This window comes from Oryx dammah, unplaced genomic scaffold, assembly GCF_014754425.2.
Source record: "Oryx dammah isolate SB20612 unplaced genomic scaffold, SCBI_Odam_1.1 HiC_scaffold_21, whole genome shotgun sequence".
In the NCBI taxonomy this organism is placed as follows: Eukaryota; Metazoa; Chordata; class Mammalia; order Artiodactyla; family Bovidae; genus Oryx; species Oryx dammah.
Genome location: NW_024070205.1, coordinates 43,564,219 through 43,582,508, shown reverse-complemented (window position 1 = coordinate 43,582,508; position 18,290 = coordinate 43,564,219). Strand labels below are relative to the sequence as shown.

The 18,290-nt window shown below is 35.6% G+C and overlaps 1 protein-coding gene across 3 annotated transcripts in view; it reads right to left on the bottom strand.

Moving 5' to 3' along the window:
• The window catches only part of NME7 (NME/NM23 family member 7), a 238,487-nt gene that overhangs the window by 163,012 nt on the left and 57,185 nt on the right, over positions 1–18,290 (bottom strand). For all 3 annotated transcript variants that reach the window (XM_040263560.1, XM_040263561.1, XM_040263559.1), the window contains exons 5-7: positions 16,794–16,844; positions 15,086–15,293; positions 9,663–9,771 (exon numbers count right to left, since the gene is read on the bottom strand). In XM_040263560.1, coding sequence (XP_040119494.1) covers positions 9,663–9,771; positions 15,086–15,293; positions 16,794–16,844 — 368 coding nt within the window. The remainder of the gene's footprint in view (positions 1–9,662; positions 9,772–15,085; positions 15,294–16,793; positions 16,845–18,290) is intronic.

Here is an 18,290-nt window from a genome sequence, read left to right as displayed (position 1 = left end):
CTTAGGAGGCAGGTAAGGAGGTCTGGTATTCCCATCTCTTTAAAAATTTTCCACAGTTTGTTGTGCTTCATGTAGTCAAAAGCTTTAGCGCAGTCAATGAAGCAGAAATAGATGTATTTCAGGAATTCTCTTGCTTTTTCTATGATCCAACGGATGTTGGCCATTTGATCTCTGGTTCCTCTGCCTTTTCTAAATCCAGCTTGAACATCTGGAAGTTCTCAGTTTACATACTGGTATTCAGGCTTTTGTGTAATTCCCTCTCATGCTGATTTGGCCACATGACTAGAGTTAACCATTGGGACAGTAAGGCATGATGGAAGCAGAGGCTTGCTGAGCTCTTGCACATTGAGGACTGCCTTGGAATACTCTTTTTGGAAGCCAGCAACCATGCCATAATGAAGCTTAGGATAGACTACTGAATGGCAAAGAAGTGAAAAAGTGTTAGTTGCTCAGTTGTGACTGAATCTTTGTGACCCTATGGACTCTAGCCCACCAGGTTCCTCTGTCCATGGGATTCTCCAGGCAACAATACTGGAGTGGGTTACCATTTCCTTCTCCAAGGGATCTTCCTGACCCAGGGGTTGAACCCAGGTCTCCTGCATTGCAGGTGGGCTCTTCAGCATTTGAGCCACCAGGGAAGCTGAATGGTAAGATGCCACATGGAAAGTCTTGGAAGGATGAAAAACAATCTTGTACATTCCAGCTCCAGCACAGTTTCGAGCTGCATGAAGTCACTAAGCAACTTCATGTATACCACAAGAAAATTGCCAACTGAGCCCAGGGAACACACAGAATCGTGAGAAATAATAAATCATTTTTAAGGAACTAATATGGGGATGGTTGTTACAAAGAGATAAAACATAACTGATTCAGGTTTTTTAAAAAATGTGTTACGTGATATTATCTCTAAAGCTACTACTACTGATAGTCAGCACTTCATTGTGTACTTACTAGGCAAACTACTCCAAGTGCATCACATGTATTAACTTACTCATGAAGTAGGTTCTGTCATCTTTATTTTGCAGAACAAAAAAATAAATGAATAAAGCTTTAGAGACGTAAAGAAATGTCTTCAAGGCCACATAATCAATGTCAAGCCATAGAATTATGACAGTCATTCCAAACATTATGATCATTCTTGCCAGATAGAGTTATTAGGATTTTCAGTGAGCTCTCTGCCATTCTTTTATCTAATTCTTATTTCTTCTAATTCAGACATTTGAGTATAGATAGATACTCCACTTGTACTATATATCACTAGGCTCTGAAGAGAGTCTAAGATTCCTCATGCACACATCACTGTTGGTAGGTGCTAGTGCTTTGGCTGCCTAGCAACAGATGTTTCTATATTCCAGTCAGGTGTAAAGAGCAAGCCCTGACTTTCAACAATAAAAGACACAGTGACTTTTCACTGCTTTGTCATTGGTTAAAAAAAAAAAAAATCCTATAATCATAAAGGCACACAATTAGGCCTGGAATAAGTCTATTCAATCTTCCTGCTTTCACATAGTAACATGCAAATAATCAAAAACACTTATCCTCTAAATGCCTCCCAAGAGATATCAGCCAGGACCAAGTTTATCCACTAAGGAGGACTTCTTGACTCTAAGAGTTTGACATTATTAGTGCCAAAAATGTACAATTAGAATGTGTGCATTTTATATTATATAAGTTATACATCAATAAAGTTACTTAAAATTTAAAAAGGAGAACATTTTCACACCAAGAAATTGGAAGATGGGAAAAGAAGATCTCAGTGGTTGCTTAAACCATTCTAAAGCCTGTCTTTGGAAAAATTTGGAGTGAACAAGCTCAAATTTTATTAATATGATTTATTCGAGTTAAGTACTAAAGATGCTAAAAATTAAGTAGAAGTTTAAATTTTAAGATGCTAAATTTAATTTAAAATTTAAATTTTAAGATGCTAAAATTTAAGTAGAACCAATTTAAAAATATGGGCTTCCCTCATGCCTCAACAGAAAAGAATCCACCTGCCAAAAAGAAAACATGGGTTCAATCCCTGGTCTGGGAAGATCCCTGAAGAAGGAAATGGAAACCCACTCCAGTATTCTTGCCTGGAGAATTCCATGGGCAGAGGAGCCTGGTGATCTACAGTCCACGGGGTCGCAAAAGAGTTGAACATGAGTTGGACACAACTTAGTGACTGAACAAATGAATTAAAAAACATATACTCTATGTCAGAGGTCAGTAAACTTTTTCTGTAAAAGGTAAGACAGTTTAATATTTCAGGCTTTTCAGGATTTACTAGTATCGGTCACAACTGCTCAATCAAACTAATGTAGCAATAAAAGCAGTCATAGACAATACATAAACGAATGAGTATGGCTGTGTTCCAATAAACTTTATTAAAAAAAAAAAACATTTATTTGGCTGCACCAGGTATTAGTTGTGGCACTTGGGATCTTCCATCTTTGTTGTAGCCTCTGGGATATTTAGTTGCAGATTGTGGGGTCTATTTCCCTTACCAGGGATCAAACCCAGGCTCCCTGCTTTGGGAGCACAGAATCCTAACCATTGGACCACCAAGGGAGTCCCAAATAAAAATTTATTTATAAACCCAGGCAGCTAGTCCAACTTAACCCAATGGCTGTAGCCTGCTGATCCCCTCTCTAGGGCTTTCAAACTGGCAGATAAACAATAGAGAAAGAGGGAAATAAAGAAAAATGTATCCATCTAACAGAAGGTGGAAAGAGGTGGGGGGTTAAAGAGCAGGGAGAAAGAATGAAAAAAACATTTTAAGCATGATAAAAAAAGGAATCCAAATCAGTTATCACAATAAATGGCAATGAGTTAAATTCAACTATTTTAACACTGCTAGACTGGATTGAAAAAGCAAAAAAATTTTAAATAGGAATGAAATAAAATTCAGTTATAATGGTTATAAGATATATAAGGAAAAGGCTAAAAATTAGAAAAATATATGCCTTCTTTTAAGGTAAACAACAAAAAACAATTATTGGAACTAAAGTAAGACACTACATTAGGAATAAAAAGATAATCACACACAAAAAAAGTCTCAAGATAAACAAAGCAGTCCAAACTGAAAGGAGAAATGAAAAATTCATAATAGATAATTTTAACATGGCAGAATTTAACAAAGTTTTTTTCAGAAGCTGATTATTCAAGCAGATCAGAAAAGTACAATTTGGGCAACCAAATTTAAATGAATAACTACTTATATATAAAGAGAGAACAATGCAGCAACATCCTTCTTTTCAAACACACACTGGAATTTTTAAAATGAGGCACTAGTTAAGTCACAAAGGACAACAACAAATTTCAAAGAAACAAACATCACAGAGACCACATTCTCTGACAACATTCAGATACTAAAGACTCCTAAGTAACACATTCCCTGGTGGCTCAGATGGTAAAGAATCTGCCTGCAATGCAGGAGACTGCGGTTCAATCCCTGGGTTAGGAAGATCCCCTGGAGAAAGGAATGGCAACCCACTCCAGTATTCTTGCCTGGAGAATCCCTTGGACAGAGAAGCCTGGTGGGCTGCAGCCCACGCAGTCATAAAGAGTCAGACACAACTGAGCAACTAACACTTTATTTCACTTTCTTCTCTTAAAATAAAAATTACAATGAGGAGTACAAAATATTTTTTAAAGTATGACAATGAAACAAATACTGTTCCTATAATCAGAGTTTGTAATACAGTAGAGGTAAAAATGATCACTCAAAAATTAATATATATTATGTATTATAGCTATATATGCATCTACATGCATACACATACATATATAATTACACAATATATAATAGCAAGCCATGCTAAGTGCCATAAAGGGAAAGCAGAGAGCGCCAAGAGAACATGTCATCTGGGGTTTCCCTGAGGAAAAAATGACATTTTGGGGGGTGGGAGAAGGAGGAAGGGATGCACCTTCCAGGGAAAGGAAAGTAGTAGAAAGGCCCTGAGGAGAAAAGGAACAAGGGAGTGGTTCTGGGACAGAGTAAACTGAAATACATGAAAATAAATTACACCTAGGAAAAGACTTCAACTTTAAAAACAGGACAAAACAAAATAAGAACTGAGTAATACTCCACTGTATAGATGCACCACATCTTCTTTATACCCTCCTCTGCTGATGGACATTTAGGTTGCTTCCACATCCTGGATATTGTACACAGTGCTGCAATGAACATTGGGGTACATGTATCTTTTGGAATTATGGTTTCCTCTGGATACATCATGAGAAACGCTGGACTGGAAGAAACACAGCTGGAATCAAGATTGCTGGGAGAAATATCAATCACCTCAGATATGCAGATGACACCACCCTTATGGCAGAAAGTGAAGAGGAACTAAAAAGCCTCTTGATGAAAGTGAAAGAGGAGAGTGAAAAAGTTGGCTTAAAGCTCAACATTCAGAAAACAAAGATCATGGCATCTGGTCCCATCACTTCATGGGAAATAGATGGGGAAACAGTGGAAACAGGGTCAGACTTTAATTTTTTGGGCTCCAAAATCACTGCAGATGGTGACTGCAGCCATGAAATTAAAAGACGCTTACTCCTTGGAAGAAAAGTTATGACCAACCTAGACAGCATATTCAAAAGCAGAGACATTACTTTGCCGACTAAGGTCTGTCTAGTCAAGGCTATGGTTTTTCCTGTAGTCATGTATGGATGTGAGAGTTGGACTGTGAAGAAGGCTGAGTGCCGAAGAATTGATGCTTTTGAACTGTGGTGTTGGAGAAGACTCTTGAGAGTCCCTTGGACTGCAAGGAGATCCAACCAGTCCATTCTGAAGGAGATCAACCCTGGGATTTCTTTGGAAGGAATGATGCTAAAGCTGAAACTCCAGTACTTTGGCCACCTCATGCAAAGAGTTGACTCACTGGAAAAGACTCTGATGCTGGGAGGGATTGGGGGCAGGAGGAGAAGGGGACGACAGAGGATGAGATGGCTGGATGGCATCATGGACTTGATGGACGTGAGTCTGAGTGAACTCCGGGAGTTGGTGATGGACAGGGATGCCTGGCGTGCTGCAATTCATTGGGTCGCAAAGAGTCGGACACGACTGAGTGACTGAACTGAACTGAACTGAAGTGAACTGGGTATACGCCCAGGAGTGGGATTTCTCAGTCAAATGGTAGTCCTATTTTTAGTGTTTTAAGGAACCTCCATAGTGTTCTCCATAGTGGTTGTACCAATTTACATTCCCACCAACACTATAGGAGGGTTCCCTATTCTTCTCACCCTCTCCAGCATTTACTGTTTGCAGATTTTTTTGATAATGGCCATTCTGATAGGTGTGTAGTTTTAATTTGCATTTCTCTAATAACCAGTGATAGTGATGCTGAGCATCTATCAGTATTTTCCACCCAGTTAAGATTTTTAAAACTACGTTTAAGATATTCAGATTACCCTTCATACCTATCAGGAATGGCATTCCACAATTAGTTGATCTCAGTATTCATGGAGTAGCACAAATATCACAAATAATTCCAGCTGTAGAATCAAACAGCCCTGGATTTCAAGTTATAACTTACCCCTTCTAATTCTTAGATTCCATATTGGTAAAATGGGGTTAATAATCAAACTTGATGATGGGGATTTATAGGGTCTAAGTGATAACCCATGTAGATGCAGGATAGTATAATGTGATAAAAAGAAGACAAATTTGGTTCAAATCCCAACCCTATCACCTAAGAGTTGTAGGACTTTGGGCAAGTTATTAACATCTCACTGCCTAGGTTTTTTCCTCTGTGGCATGCATTTCAAATAATACCTAGCCTCACTCCATAAACATGAACTACAATTAGTATTAATAATAAAAAGCTATTGTTGTTCTATACTTAAGTTCTAACAGTCTCATTAATAAGATTTGAGGAGACTTTTGTCTCTGCCCTCACTCAAGACATTACAACTGACAATCCTAGGGGCTCTCATTTCCTTCTAAAGGGTATTAGATGTTGGAACATATTAGCAGGCAAATTTCACTATTTCTAAAAGGTTTTCAGTAGCCTAATCCACAACTACTTTGTTAGGACCATTAAAAGCAATTCTTCCTGAAGACTGGGCTTCTTTAGTAGGAACTAACAGAACTCTTGAGATTCCTTATAACTGAATACAATGATGACTTCATTGAAAGTCCCCATAACTTACAAATTCATTAGATATTTTCAATACCTATAATTTTGTGCTTCAAAAATCTAAGCTCCATACAAAGTCAGAGTTTTATATGTACAATAGTTCAATGAACCTATTGTACATTCCCTTCGACTGTTTACTCCTTCAGATAGGATAAAACAATCACAAAACTCTAAAACTGTGAGTTTTAGAGTTTAAAACTCTAACTCCTAGCAAAGCTGGGCCCACTCCAAGAATTTTTCTTGAAACTGAGATTAACAATGTTATATCCAATCCTTTTATTTATAATTAACATCTAGTACTACATTAGTCTCAGGTGTACACTGATTTAAGACGAGTTATCATCCATCACCATACAAAGCTGTTACAATGCTACTGACTCTTCTATGTGTGCATTACATCCTCCTGACCTATTTATAAATGTGTACCTTTTAATCTCCTTCACCTGTTTTGTCCACCTCCCCAAACCCCTTGCCCTCTGGCAACCACCAGCTTATTCTTGGACTCTGTGAGTCTGTATCTGCTTTGTTTGTTCATTTTTCATATTCCTCATATAAGTGAAATCATATGTAAATCCAATCTCTCTATACCAAAAACTGTCATGCTTCTTCCATAGTATTCCAGATGCTGAATTACTTGAAGGAAATCCAACACACAAAAAGCTGGGAACTTAACCAAATTCAATCAGCCAAAATTCAGGGGGGTGCCTGTTAGGTAGTAAGTGAGTTTTTAGAGCCAAAACACAACAGTGAGCTACACAATATACTTTTCTTTCATAAGAATTTTCTACACAGTTTCATAGAATAATATCTATTCTATTCTTAAACTATCCTAACTTATTTTACTGAGGAGGAACATACAATCAGAGAGGGCAATGTTATGAAAAATGCAGCAAATTGTTCAATGCAGTAATCTGTTAAAAGTAAGGAAAATTTCCAACAAAACTTCAGGGTTCTAGTATATCAAAAAGCCTAATGTCTTGACCATTAGAAGTACAAAAGCAGCTCTCTCGTATTTGGTTAACGTCTCCTGCCCAGTGCTAACAGTAATGGATAATCAGAATAGGTAATTGCTGATAGCTGCCAAAACAACTAGAGGGAAGTATTAATCCTACTTCATGGGCTTAAGTTTAGACTTAAAAATAATAAAGTATTTTGTTCCTCAAACAATAAAGGGATTTTCTTTCTGGGGATGACGGACGTTGGATTTTGTTAGTATTTTAAACTACTGCTTTGTCTCTAAGGCGTCATTCACCTTTACTTAAAAAGTAAAAGATAATGACAGTAGTAGTGGTAGTAGGAATAGAGCAGTAATCATAATAGTAATAATGCCTAATACATATAGCACTTTAAGTTCTGGGCACTGTCTAGGAAATTAATCTCTACATTTAATCACTTAATTAATCATTTAGTCATGTAACCATTATATTAAGTGCACTTAAACCTTACCACTACCTTGTGAAGAGGGGATACTACTATTCCCATTTTATAGATGAAAAAACAAGGTACAAAGAGGTTAAGTAATTTATCCAGTATTCCCATGGCTAGTAAGTAGCAGACCCAGAATACAAACTACACAGCCTGATTTCAGAGTAAAAATAATTCATTTTATCGATGGAATTAAACTAACTATATATAAATAATAGTAAGGACATAAAGACAAACACATTGCATAATTTCTAAATTAGAAAACAAAACAAGAAATTTCACCTTGTTTTTCTTCCCTTTTAAATCCTAAGTCCCAAATAACAAAATATATTTCAATCTACTGAGGTAAAAAGACTACAATACCACAAATTTCCACCATTTATTCCACAAATTAAGCTCTTTTTCTCTAGTTCTCTTAGAAGTTAGAAGTGAATCACTGCATCCATATAGATTAACTAGAATACTAAGAACCAAGGCCGCCTACATCCACATGACTTTATCATTTGTGCCAAGAAATTACTGCCCACAAAGATAAAACTGTAAATCAGTAAAATAACTTCACTGTTTAGCTCAAGAACCTCCCAAAAGTCCGGTTATCTCAACAACAGACTATTCAAACTGTTTCTTTTTCACAATATTCCTTCAATGGGGCAAATAACTCAAATAGTTGTATACTTTTAAGACTTGGTTAAGATTCTTGCCTCAATGTTTCTACTAATTCTAAACTATTATGTTACAAATTTTACCCCATTTCAATCATATCACTGCACTACAGACCTATCTTAAATCTGTCAGGGTTACACCTGAAATTCTACACTATCTGCCCATGACCTATCCATTGTAAAGTCCACTAAGAGTCCATCCTGGTGTGATCTCTTTACTGTAGTAAGCAATAAACTCAGTTTTGCTTAACCAACAAGCCTTTTTGCCCTTCTTTGGGGGAGTGGACAGTCAACAAAAGATAATATTCTGTTATTCCATTTCAGCTGCTCTTTTAACAACTCCTTTTTAAAAGAAATCTCTTCTTCGAGAACACAGGTAAAATTAAATGCACCAGGAAATTGGATCATTATAGAAAAAGAAACATAAACCAGCCAGTGGAAGGGGGCCAAGTAAATCTAATAATAAACTCAACATGAGACCTGAAACTTTATTTCATATAGTCACAGCTTAAGCTGAATTGGGTTAATTATGCATTTCACAATTGTTTAAAATATCCCTAAAGTTGAAATTTAAAAATAAAAAATGCCTTCATATATCAAAGTTTAAATAAAATATTCTGCCATCTGATTAGATTCAACAAAAATTTATTTTACTTGAACTCATACGCCTCTACTTTCATATATCAAATATGAGTATATGAAATATAGTTTAAATCTTTAAAAACTAAAAATGATTTAAACCCATATAATACTTAGAAAACAAAAAATTTAAAAACCCATTCATTCATCTATTATTCATTTAGTATAAATAAATACTATTTACTTAGTATTTATTTAAACATCTATTATTTAGTATATTCCAGTTTTTTAAAGATGACCTTTTAAATTATACCCCATCTCATTTCCAAAAGGATTTGGGATGTCTGACAAAAACACATTGAACAGACTAAAACAAACACATGAAGAAAAATAAAGAAAAAAAATGCAAACTCTTTCACACACATACACACAAACATACACATATGAAAGAACTCTGTTTCAGATACTCAGAACCAAAAGAACTTTCCAGCTTTCTCAGGAAGGGCATACTGCAGATCTGATAGATTTTGCTTTAAATTAGAGGTGCTGTTTAAGTGAATTAAGTTAACCACAGTATGTGGCTGGGAGAAGAGAAAGCAGATTAAAAGTCAGGGAATCAAGATCAGTAATAGGATGAGCATGAGCAGGAACCCAAGGAACACCTTTTAGAAATGCACAAAGAGAAAGACAAATATAAACTCAGATTTTGCCCTCATATTACATCACTTTTATTCATGTGCCTTCAAAAAAGTGAATGGAAATATTAAAACTATATTTTAATTTCAACACATAACCTATATCAAGAAAACAAATATTAATAAATTCAGCTATTAGCAGAATGTATTGGCTATATTGTATTTAACATAGTACTTACCTTCGCTGACAGCATGGGGCTTAACAATGCAACAAGTAGTACAACTGGTAAATTTAGCAGTGTTTGCTGGCCCACACACTCCACTCGAAGGAAAAAATAACTCCATTTCCTAAAGACAGAGAGAAATGACTTTGGCACATGTAATTTTGTTATACATCTGTAAAACAACTCAGGAAATGTGCATCAGAGACTACTATCTGGGTACCTCAGAGAGGAGCTAAAGTAGAGGGTATGGGGGAAATGACTGTCCCAGGGAGGCCCCATAGGCTCCTACCCAAATACAATCTCTTTTACTCCTAAGCTATTTATATGAGAGGGGAAGAACAAAGCAATTACTTTTAAAGTTTCACAATATAAATTCTTTCCTGAATTTCCTAAAAATTATTTTTACAAAGACTAACTGATGAACTGAACCTTGTTTTAAGTCTTAAAAAAGAACATATAAAGAAGTATTAAAGCAATGACAATATGTATTATTCTGTCCCAGGAATAAAACTGAGAATGTCTTAACATTTTGAATATTGGATGTAATCAATATAAAGTTCCCTATTTTATCCAGAGTATCAGTTTATGAGACACAGGTTTGATTCAAAGCTTTTCATTAAAATGTCTAAAATGCAGTTAAAAATTAGGAAATCTTTACAGAAACAGATGAGTATTCAAGAATGAAAGCTACAGTTAGTTAAAATTAATTTACTGTATATATACACACACACACACATATATGGTGCTAAAGTCAAATCACATGAATGTTATTTTATAACCAGATACATGTTGTGCTATTTGCTTTGCACATAATTAATTAAAAGGACAACCCATCAATTTGAACTGGCCATGAAGATGGTCACACTAACCAATTTTTCAGACATACGTTTCTCTGCCACTAAGCTTTTACTACTATTATCTCCACTGTTCCCTATAAAGCCAGCTGTCCTCAAAGAACCATGCTAATGTGTAAAGGATCACTTCAAAGATCACTTCCTCCAGGAGGCCTTTACTGATGCTGCCAATCATCAGTACCTTATACTTCTCCAAGGTTGTGGTTATTTTGGTAATTGCCCCGCATAAGAACTAGCTTGCATAGCCTTGTAGGTGCTTCAGCATCTAAAACAAAGAGCTCAAAGTAAATACTCACTTTCACTAAATTTAAAAATTGAAAGATAATAGGATGTGTTACTGTACCACACTGGTGTGCAGTTTAAAAAAACCAATTGGGGGACATCCCTGGTGGTCCAGAGGTTAAGACTCTGCACTCCCAGTGCAGGGGTGCAGGTCTGATTGCTGGTTGAGGATCTAAGAGCTAACATGCCTTATGGTATGGCCAGAAAAACAAAAAACCAATCTGAGGAACTGTTCAAATAGTAGCATATATACTTGAGTGATTCCAGCATTAATGACTCTTTAGAATTAAAATGTTCCATTCCTTAGACAAGTATCTTTCTATTGTATTAATGCCTTTGCTTACTACTCTTCCTGATGAGTATCACCAAGTACCACTTGTAGACCTGTACCAGATGCTTTGATTACATATTCTCAGAGAACTTGTATGGTACAGGTGAAAACTCACATACCTACAGGGTCCTGGTAGGTAGTGAATGAATGAATGAAGTAAACCTAGTGTGACAAGAAGCAAACTGCAGGACAGGGCCCTTCTACAGCCCCTCTTCTCTGCTTCCTTTGCAACAAAACTTCTCAGAAGAGAGGTCTTCATTCTGTCTTCTTCTCTTCCATTCCCTCTTAAACTTACAACTAATTAGGCTTTCATTCTGTGGAAGTTTACTCACGAAAATCCCCAGCCACCTCCACGTTGCCAAGTACCCTGGTTAATTCTCAGACCTCACCTTACCTGTCCCAACAGCATTTGATACAATTGATCCCTACATCCTGGAATGCTTTCATTACTTGGTTTTCTTCCCACCTCACTTGTCACTTCTTCTCAGTCTCCTTTAATGATTTTCTCCTATCTAGCAGACCCTTAAGTGCTCGTGAGGGGTCTAGTACTATCTATTGTCACTATTCTATTGTCACTGTCTTGCTGAGGTCCTTGAGTCCACAGCTTTCAATGTTCTCTGTACTCTGATGGTTCCTACATTTTAACCTCCGGCCCAACTTCCGCCCTGAACTACACATCCATATTGACGTTTCAGATTTAAAACATCTAAAACAGAACTTCTAATTTCCAGTCTCCCATTAAGCTGTTCAATCCCACCTTTTTCCTTATCCTTCAATTGCACAAGCCAAAAATAAACAACAACAACAACAACAAGAAACAGTAATTCCTGATTCTTCTCCACTTGTCCCATATATCAGAAAATCCTTCAAAATATATCCAGAATCCATCCACTACCTCCATATCTGTCACTCTGGTCCATGCCACATACCAACCAACTCTCCCTTTAACAACTTCACTAATCACCTGACTGACCTCCCATTCTAACTTTTCCCACAACACACATCCCTCCACCCTAACTGGTCCATTATTAACAGTAGTAAAAATGAAATTTTGAAAAATCGTGTCACTCCTCTGCACAGTACCCTCCAACACTTCCTGTCTCATTCACAATAAATTTCAAAGTCCCAGATGGCCTCATGTGACCTGGTTCCTGGCTATACCTGACTTAATCTTCAAGCTATTCCCATGAAGCTATTTCTGCCCTAGCATCACTGGCCTCACCTCCTCACTGTTCCTTGAACACAGCAAATATGTTCCTACCTTAGAATCTTTACATGTATTGTTCCCTTTCTTCCTGGAACACTTTCCCCCAGACATTTGCATGGCTTTCTCCCTCACTTCTTTCTGATCTCTGCTCAAACCAGAGACTGTAAGGACTTTCTGAATATACTATATTTAACAGCATTCTAGAGACTTCCCTGGTGGTCCAGTGGTTAAGAATCCACCTTCCAATGCAAGGGGATGTGGGTTTGATCCCTGGTTGGGGAACCCAGATCTTACATGCTAAGGGGCAACTAAGCCTGTGCGCTGCAACTACTGAGCCTCCTGCCACAACTAGAAAGCCTGGGCACTTTAACAAAATATCCTGCATGCCTCAACTAAGACCAGACACAGCCAAAACTAATTTTTTTTTTAAAAATAGCCTTCCACACCTCCACTCCACACACCATCCTTCCAGACTCTGGTCTTTTTCTGTGCCCTTCTCCTAGTTTATTTTCTTCAGAGCACTTATCAGTAGACATCAGAGTTATCGATCTGTTTATTATCTGACATTAGAAGAGCTGTAAGCTCCATGAGAAGCAGGACTTTGCCTTGTTCACAGTAGCTTCTCAATAAACATTTTGGAATGACTGAAATTCACAAGCAGTTTATTTAACATATGAAGAATTTTTATTTATCTACCCTGTACAAATGAGGAAAAAAAGACATTAAGAAGGCTTAAGGAACAAGCCCTTGTGAGTTAATAGATGGCAAAGTCTTGTTTCAAAATCCAGTCATACTAACTCCAAAGTCCTGAACTTTTTCTGTAATATCACCTCTCTTTCAGATGTAAAAAGCAATACTAGAATGTTCCAACTCTAGTTTAACCAATTATTTGACCGATTATTTTTGTCTCAACTTCTTTTTTGCTCAGTTTAAAAAAATGAAAACCCAAGTTTTTCAAGTATTCATTTATATATGAATAAATATGTATTTATGGCAAAAATATAAAGATTGCCACTTAAATCTATCTTGGTGAAAGTGAGTAATTCTATGCCTTTGCTTTCTCTTTCTCCTTGTGCTGACTGCCATATCTGCCTCTCCTATTAATCCAGCTAACATTTGCAAGAACACCGTTACTGTTATTTGCAAGGTCACAGTTATATGGCAAGTAATTTAGAGACTTCAAACAACAAATATATTGATAGCATCAAACAAAAAAATTCATATTAGTTTGTGATTTCAGCTGCTTTAAACATTCTGCATAAAGCTTTTCTCTTTCTGAGGTTCTTTGCTATTACTCTAAGTCTTTTATATGTCTCTAAATGACCTAGCAGGGAAGGATAAAGATATGTAACTTTCCCAAAAAATAAAACTCAGACTCAATTTGATCAGCTTTAAATATACAGTTTTTTGTACTGTATTTTATACAAATTGTTAAGTATATAATTATACCGTTTCATAAATTTCACCCTGATAAGACCCCATGTGAAATCTCCCAAAATATTTGACTAATCTACATCCACATCCTTAATCATCATGATAAAATACATTAATAAATGGTTGCCAGTTACAGGTGTCTCTGAAAATTTCACAGTCATTTTAAATATCATTTTTGTAAAGGACCCAATTTAAGACATTTTTAAAAAATTACTGAAATCTACATATTCTAATGTCAAATATGAAATCTGTTCTCAGAAAATAAACCAAGATATTGATGAACTATTAAGTCACATGATCAGTGCACCTTTATTACAAATATAAAAAGAACCTAACACAACATCCAAAGTAAAATGCTTTGTCCATGCAAGAGAATATTCCACAGCCATCAAAACTTAAGGGCTTCCTCAGTGGCTCAGCACTAAAAGAATCCACCTACAATGCAGGAGATGAGGGTTCAGTCCCTGGGTCAGGAAGATCCCCTGGAGAAGGAAACGGCAACCCATTCCAGTATTCTTGCCTGGAGAATCCCATGGACAGAGGAGCCTGGTGGGCTACTGTCCATGGGGCTGCAAAGAGTCAGACATGACTGAGCAACTAACACTTTCACTTTCATATCATAAAACTTGCTAGTATTATTTCATTTTATATATGACCAGACCAAAAACCATCTTAAATTAGCTGAGAAACTTCTCAGCATGCTAAGAGTTAACTTGCATTTCATTAATTCAACATCAGTATAAACCAAGTCGAGCCATACCTTATTTATATAAACTTAAAATGAGAATTATTACTAGAAAAACTTTCATAAACACTAGCTATATGTAGAAAAAGGAAGGGTGTTAAGCTTGAAAATATGGTGTCAAGTCTGAATCAAAGAAAGAATATGTCTTTTTGAATATTCACTTTCCATAAACTGGTATTCTTACAGGAATAATTCATTTACTGATAAGTCTCAGTGATTTAAGTCCTTGGAACAAAACAAGACAACAAGTATTTTAATTGGAGAAACTTATTCAGACCATGACCAGGTTACCAGTTCTCAAAGGAGACATATCATTGAAAAACTGTTTCAGTTCGGTCACTCAGTCTTGTCCCGCTGTTTGTGACCCCATGGACTGCAGCACACCAAGCTTCCCTATCCATCACCAACTCCCAAAGCTTGCTCAAACTCATGTCTGTTTAATCACATGCAAAAAGTCAAAGGTTTCTTCTACTATTAGATCAGCTGTATAAATCTACCTGAAGTCAGCTGTGACAAAATGCTTTACTCTGACATCAAACATTTAGCAAAAGCAAAACAAATTAAAATAGTTTAAAAACACCTTACTCTGGCAGCACAAGCGAAAGAATCAGGGCCATGAGCTGCATTCTTTATGCCATCTGTTCCAAAGAGGGCTCTAATGCTTTCAGGAGCATCTGTACGTGCCAGTCCAGAGTTTGCAGGTCCAAGAAGTCTCTTCCATTCACATATAGCATCATCTCGTAAAATCTCCATGGCAATTATAGGTCCACTTGTAATAAACTGGATCAGCTCACTGTGAAACAGGTGAAAGATTGATTTGCTTCATTTTTGTATAAACCAAAGCATCTCTCTTAACAAGGAAATATTACCATTTGAGTATTTAATCACATAGCTATAAATATGAATAATCATCTCAGAACTATTGGACATAGTGAATTTTACATGGACAAGTTAAAGTTTTCATAAACTGAGGGTCCTGCAGTAGCCTGAGTCACTACAAATCACTATTGTCAAACCAATTACTGCTAGCAGAAGCATCAATGTTTCAGTGAACTAAGACTATTTCATTGATTTAAAATGTATATTGTTGATCTATTGCTTTTTGCATTGTTCTGAAAGGTACAGAAGAATCTTTTTATTTTCACATAATTTAACATGGTAGTCAAATAAAATCTCAATAGACAAAGTGATGAGTGATGTCTTACAATATATTTGTAGTAAGAATTCAATAATTTCTGTGTAGATTTATTAGAATTCAAAGAAAGACAATGAATTATCAGTCACTAGGCATTGAGTTGGTCAAGTGACATACAAGACATTAAACTAGAAGCTGTAATAATACAAATATATACGAAGACTAAAGCGAAGTATAATTTCCAAGAGAATTATGGATGCCTATTCTACACAAGGTTTGGGAATATTTTGATAATGCTTTGTTTAAAATAACCTATAAAATAATGATTTCCTTATGTAAAACTTGAATAAAAGACTATTATGTATAGGACACCAACTAGAATGTTTACTGTAGCTTAGCTAATCCTTCATTATTAGAAAAGTAAGCACTTCTCCTTTGTCAACAGTAATGAGGTACACCATATTCATCTAACCCAAATATTTAGAACATAGATTCACTTTCTAACATATTTTTCGCTATATTTCAAACAGCAAAATGTGTATCAAACAATTTATCTAACACAAGGGTTCTATGAACAAAGTTTTACGTACATTGAGAATACCGTTAATAGTTTAAAACTCAAATAGATACTCAACATAAATGTAATTATTACTCTACTTTTATTCTACTGAAATTTAAAAAGAAAGCTATGCTCCTCATAATTTAAACAATTCATGCCATTTGCTTCTGATTCAAGTTTAGTATATTTATTTAACAAAGAATTTTCACCTAGTGAAAGGAGAGGGAGGAAAAAACACACCAATTCTTAGGAAAAAAGCTCTCTACAGTTGCAAGATGTTGCCAAGGACTTTTTTAAAAGATATTTTTATTTTATTTATTTGCCCCACTGGGTCTTAGCAGTGACATGCAGGATCTTTAGTTGAGGCATGTGAACTCTAGTTGTGGCATATGGGATCTAGTTCCCTAGCCAGGGACCAAACCTGGGCCCCCTGCATTGGGAGTGCAGAGTCTTAGCCACTGCACCACCAGGAAGTCCCTGCTAAGGACTTTTTGACAAATTATTCTCATGTAACAGATTTTTGAATTGTGAAGTTATAACTCTTTAGTTTTCCACAATATCCTCCATTATACAACATGAGCCTTGAACTCAGTACCTACTTTAAAAAGGGCCTTGACTGATGGTCTATATGAAAATCTGTTGCTTCTTTCCTATAAAATAACCAAAATGACAAAAGTTAACAATTATGTAAGGAAAATTAGCTTATATTATAAAATAATGAAATTCTCTATTTGATCCATATGAGAATTATGGACTTTTCACCAAATATTCTGCTCAAATGCCCCCTCTCTTCAAATTTTTGCTGGTATGCATCTATGTTAAGATATAAAATTAAAATGAATAAAAGAGGCAATATTTACTGTTCATGTTCAAGTCTACTATCTTCCTTTTCACTAGCATCTTTATTATTCTAAAAACAACATTTAACATATGACCAATAAGAATTACTGTTTTTTAAAGTTCACATAAGTTGAACATCAAAAAATATGTAATCTTTATCAATGAAAAGAAAAATATTAATTATTGCAAAGATATTTACAAATTCAAAAGATTTTACTTTATTCTATAGGCTTTAACTTGACAGCTTAGACTAGAATTTTAATATAATAGTTAAAATTTTCTTTCTTATATAGATTGCTCCAAAAGAAAGACTATGGACTTGTGTTTTTAAAGACTGCTTGACAAATTAGGCACATAAATGTACTCTTACTGGTTATTACTGTATTAAAAACTAATGCTTGAACTTACATCCCCCCAAAAAGGGATAATATATAGATATTCAGAAATCTGAATTTATCAGTGACAATCAGGATTTAATTTTTAAATTTATAGTCCCACAACCATGGAGAAAATAAATAGGATAATGGAATTTTACACATACTGAAAAAGTTATTTAGACTTTTCAGCTAATCAAATCAACTGTCTCAAACTCATACAGTTTTCTCAAAGGCTTGAAACAGTTCATAGTATGTGACAAACATATGTCAATATCAATTTTTTAACACAGCAAAGTATCCTCCAACAAAGGATTAAACTTTCAGGCTTGATAATTCAGTATGCAATGCATTAAGATTTTATATGTTAGTTGATCAACCATGTCCAACTCTATGAACCCATGGACTGTAGCCCACCAGGCTTCTCTATCCATGGAATTCTCCAGTCAAGAATACTGGAGTAGAAAAAAAAAAAAAAGAATACTGGAGTAGGTAGTCATTACCTTCTCCACAGGATCTTCCCAACCAAGGGATCAAACCCAGGTGTCTTACATTGCAGGCCGATTTTTTTCAAGCCACCAGGGGCTTGATGCGATGCTTTAAGATCTTATGGGCCCATTAAGAAATAAATCATATACTAATTCATATAATGAATTTATATAATAATTCATATATGAGGATATACTTTTATTCAAACCAAATGTACTAAAATATTCTCTTTGGCCATGAAGAGATTATGAAAGTATACTATGCAAGTATAGAAAACAAAATTTGCCCCAAGACATAGAAGGGGAAGAAAACTTATTCATCTAGAGACTATTATATGCCAATGTTAAATTTTATTATTCCCCACAACAATATATTGAAATAGGTATGATCATC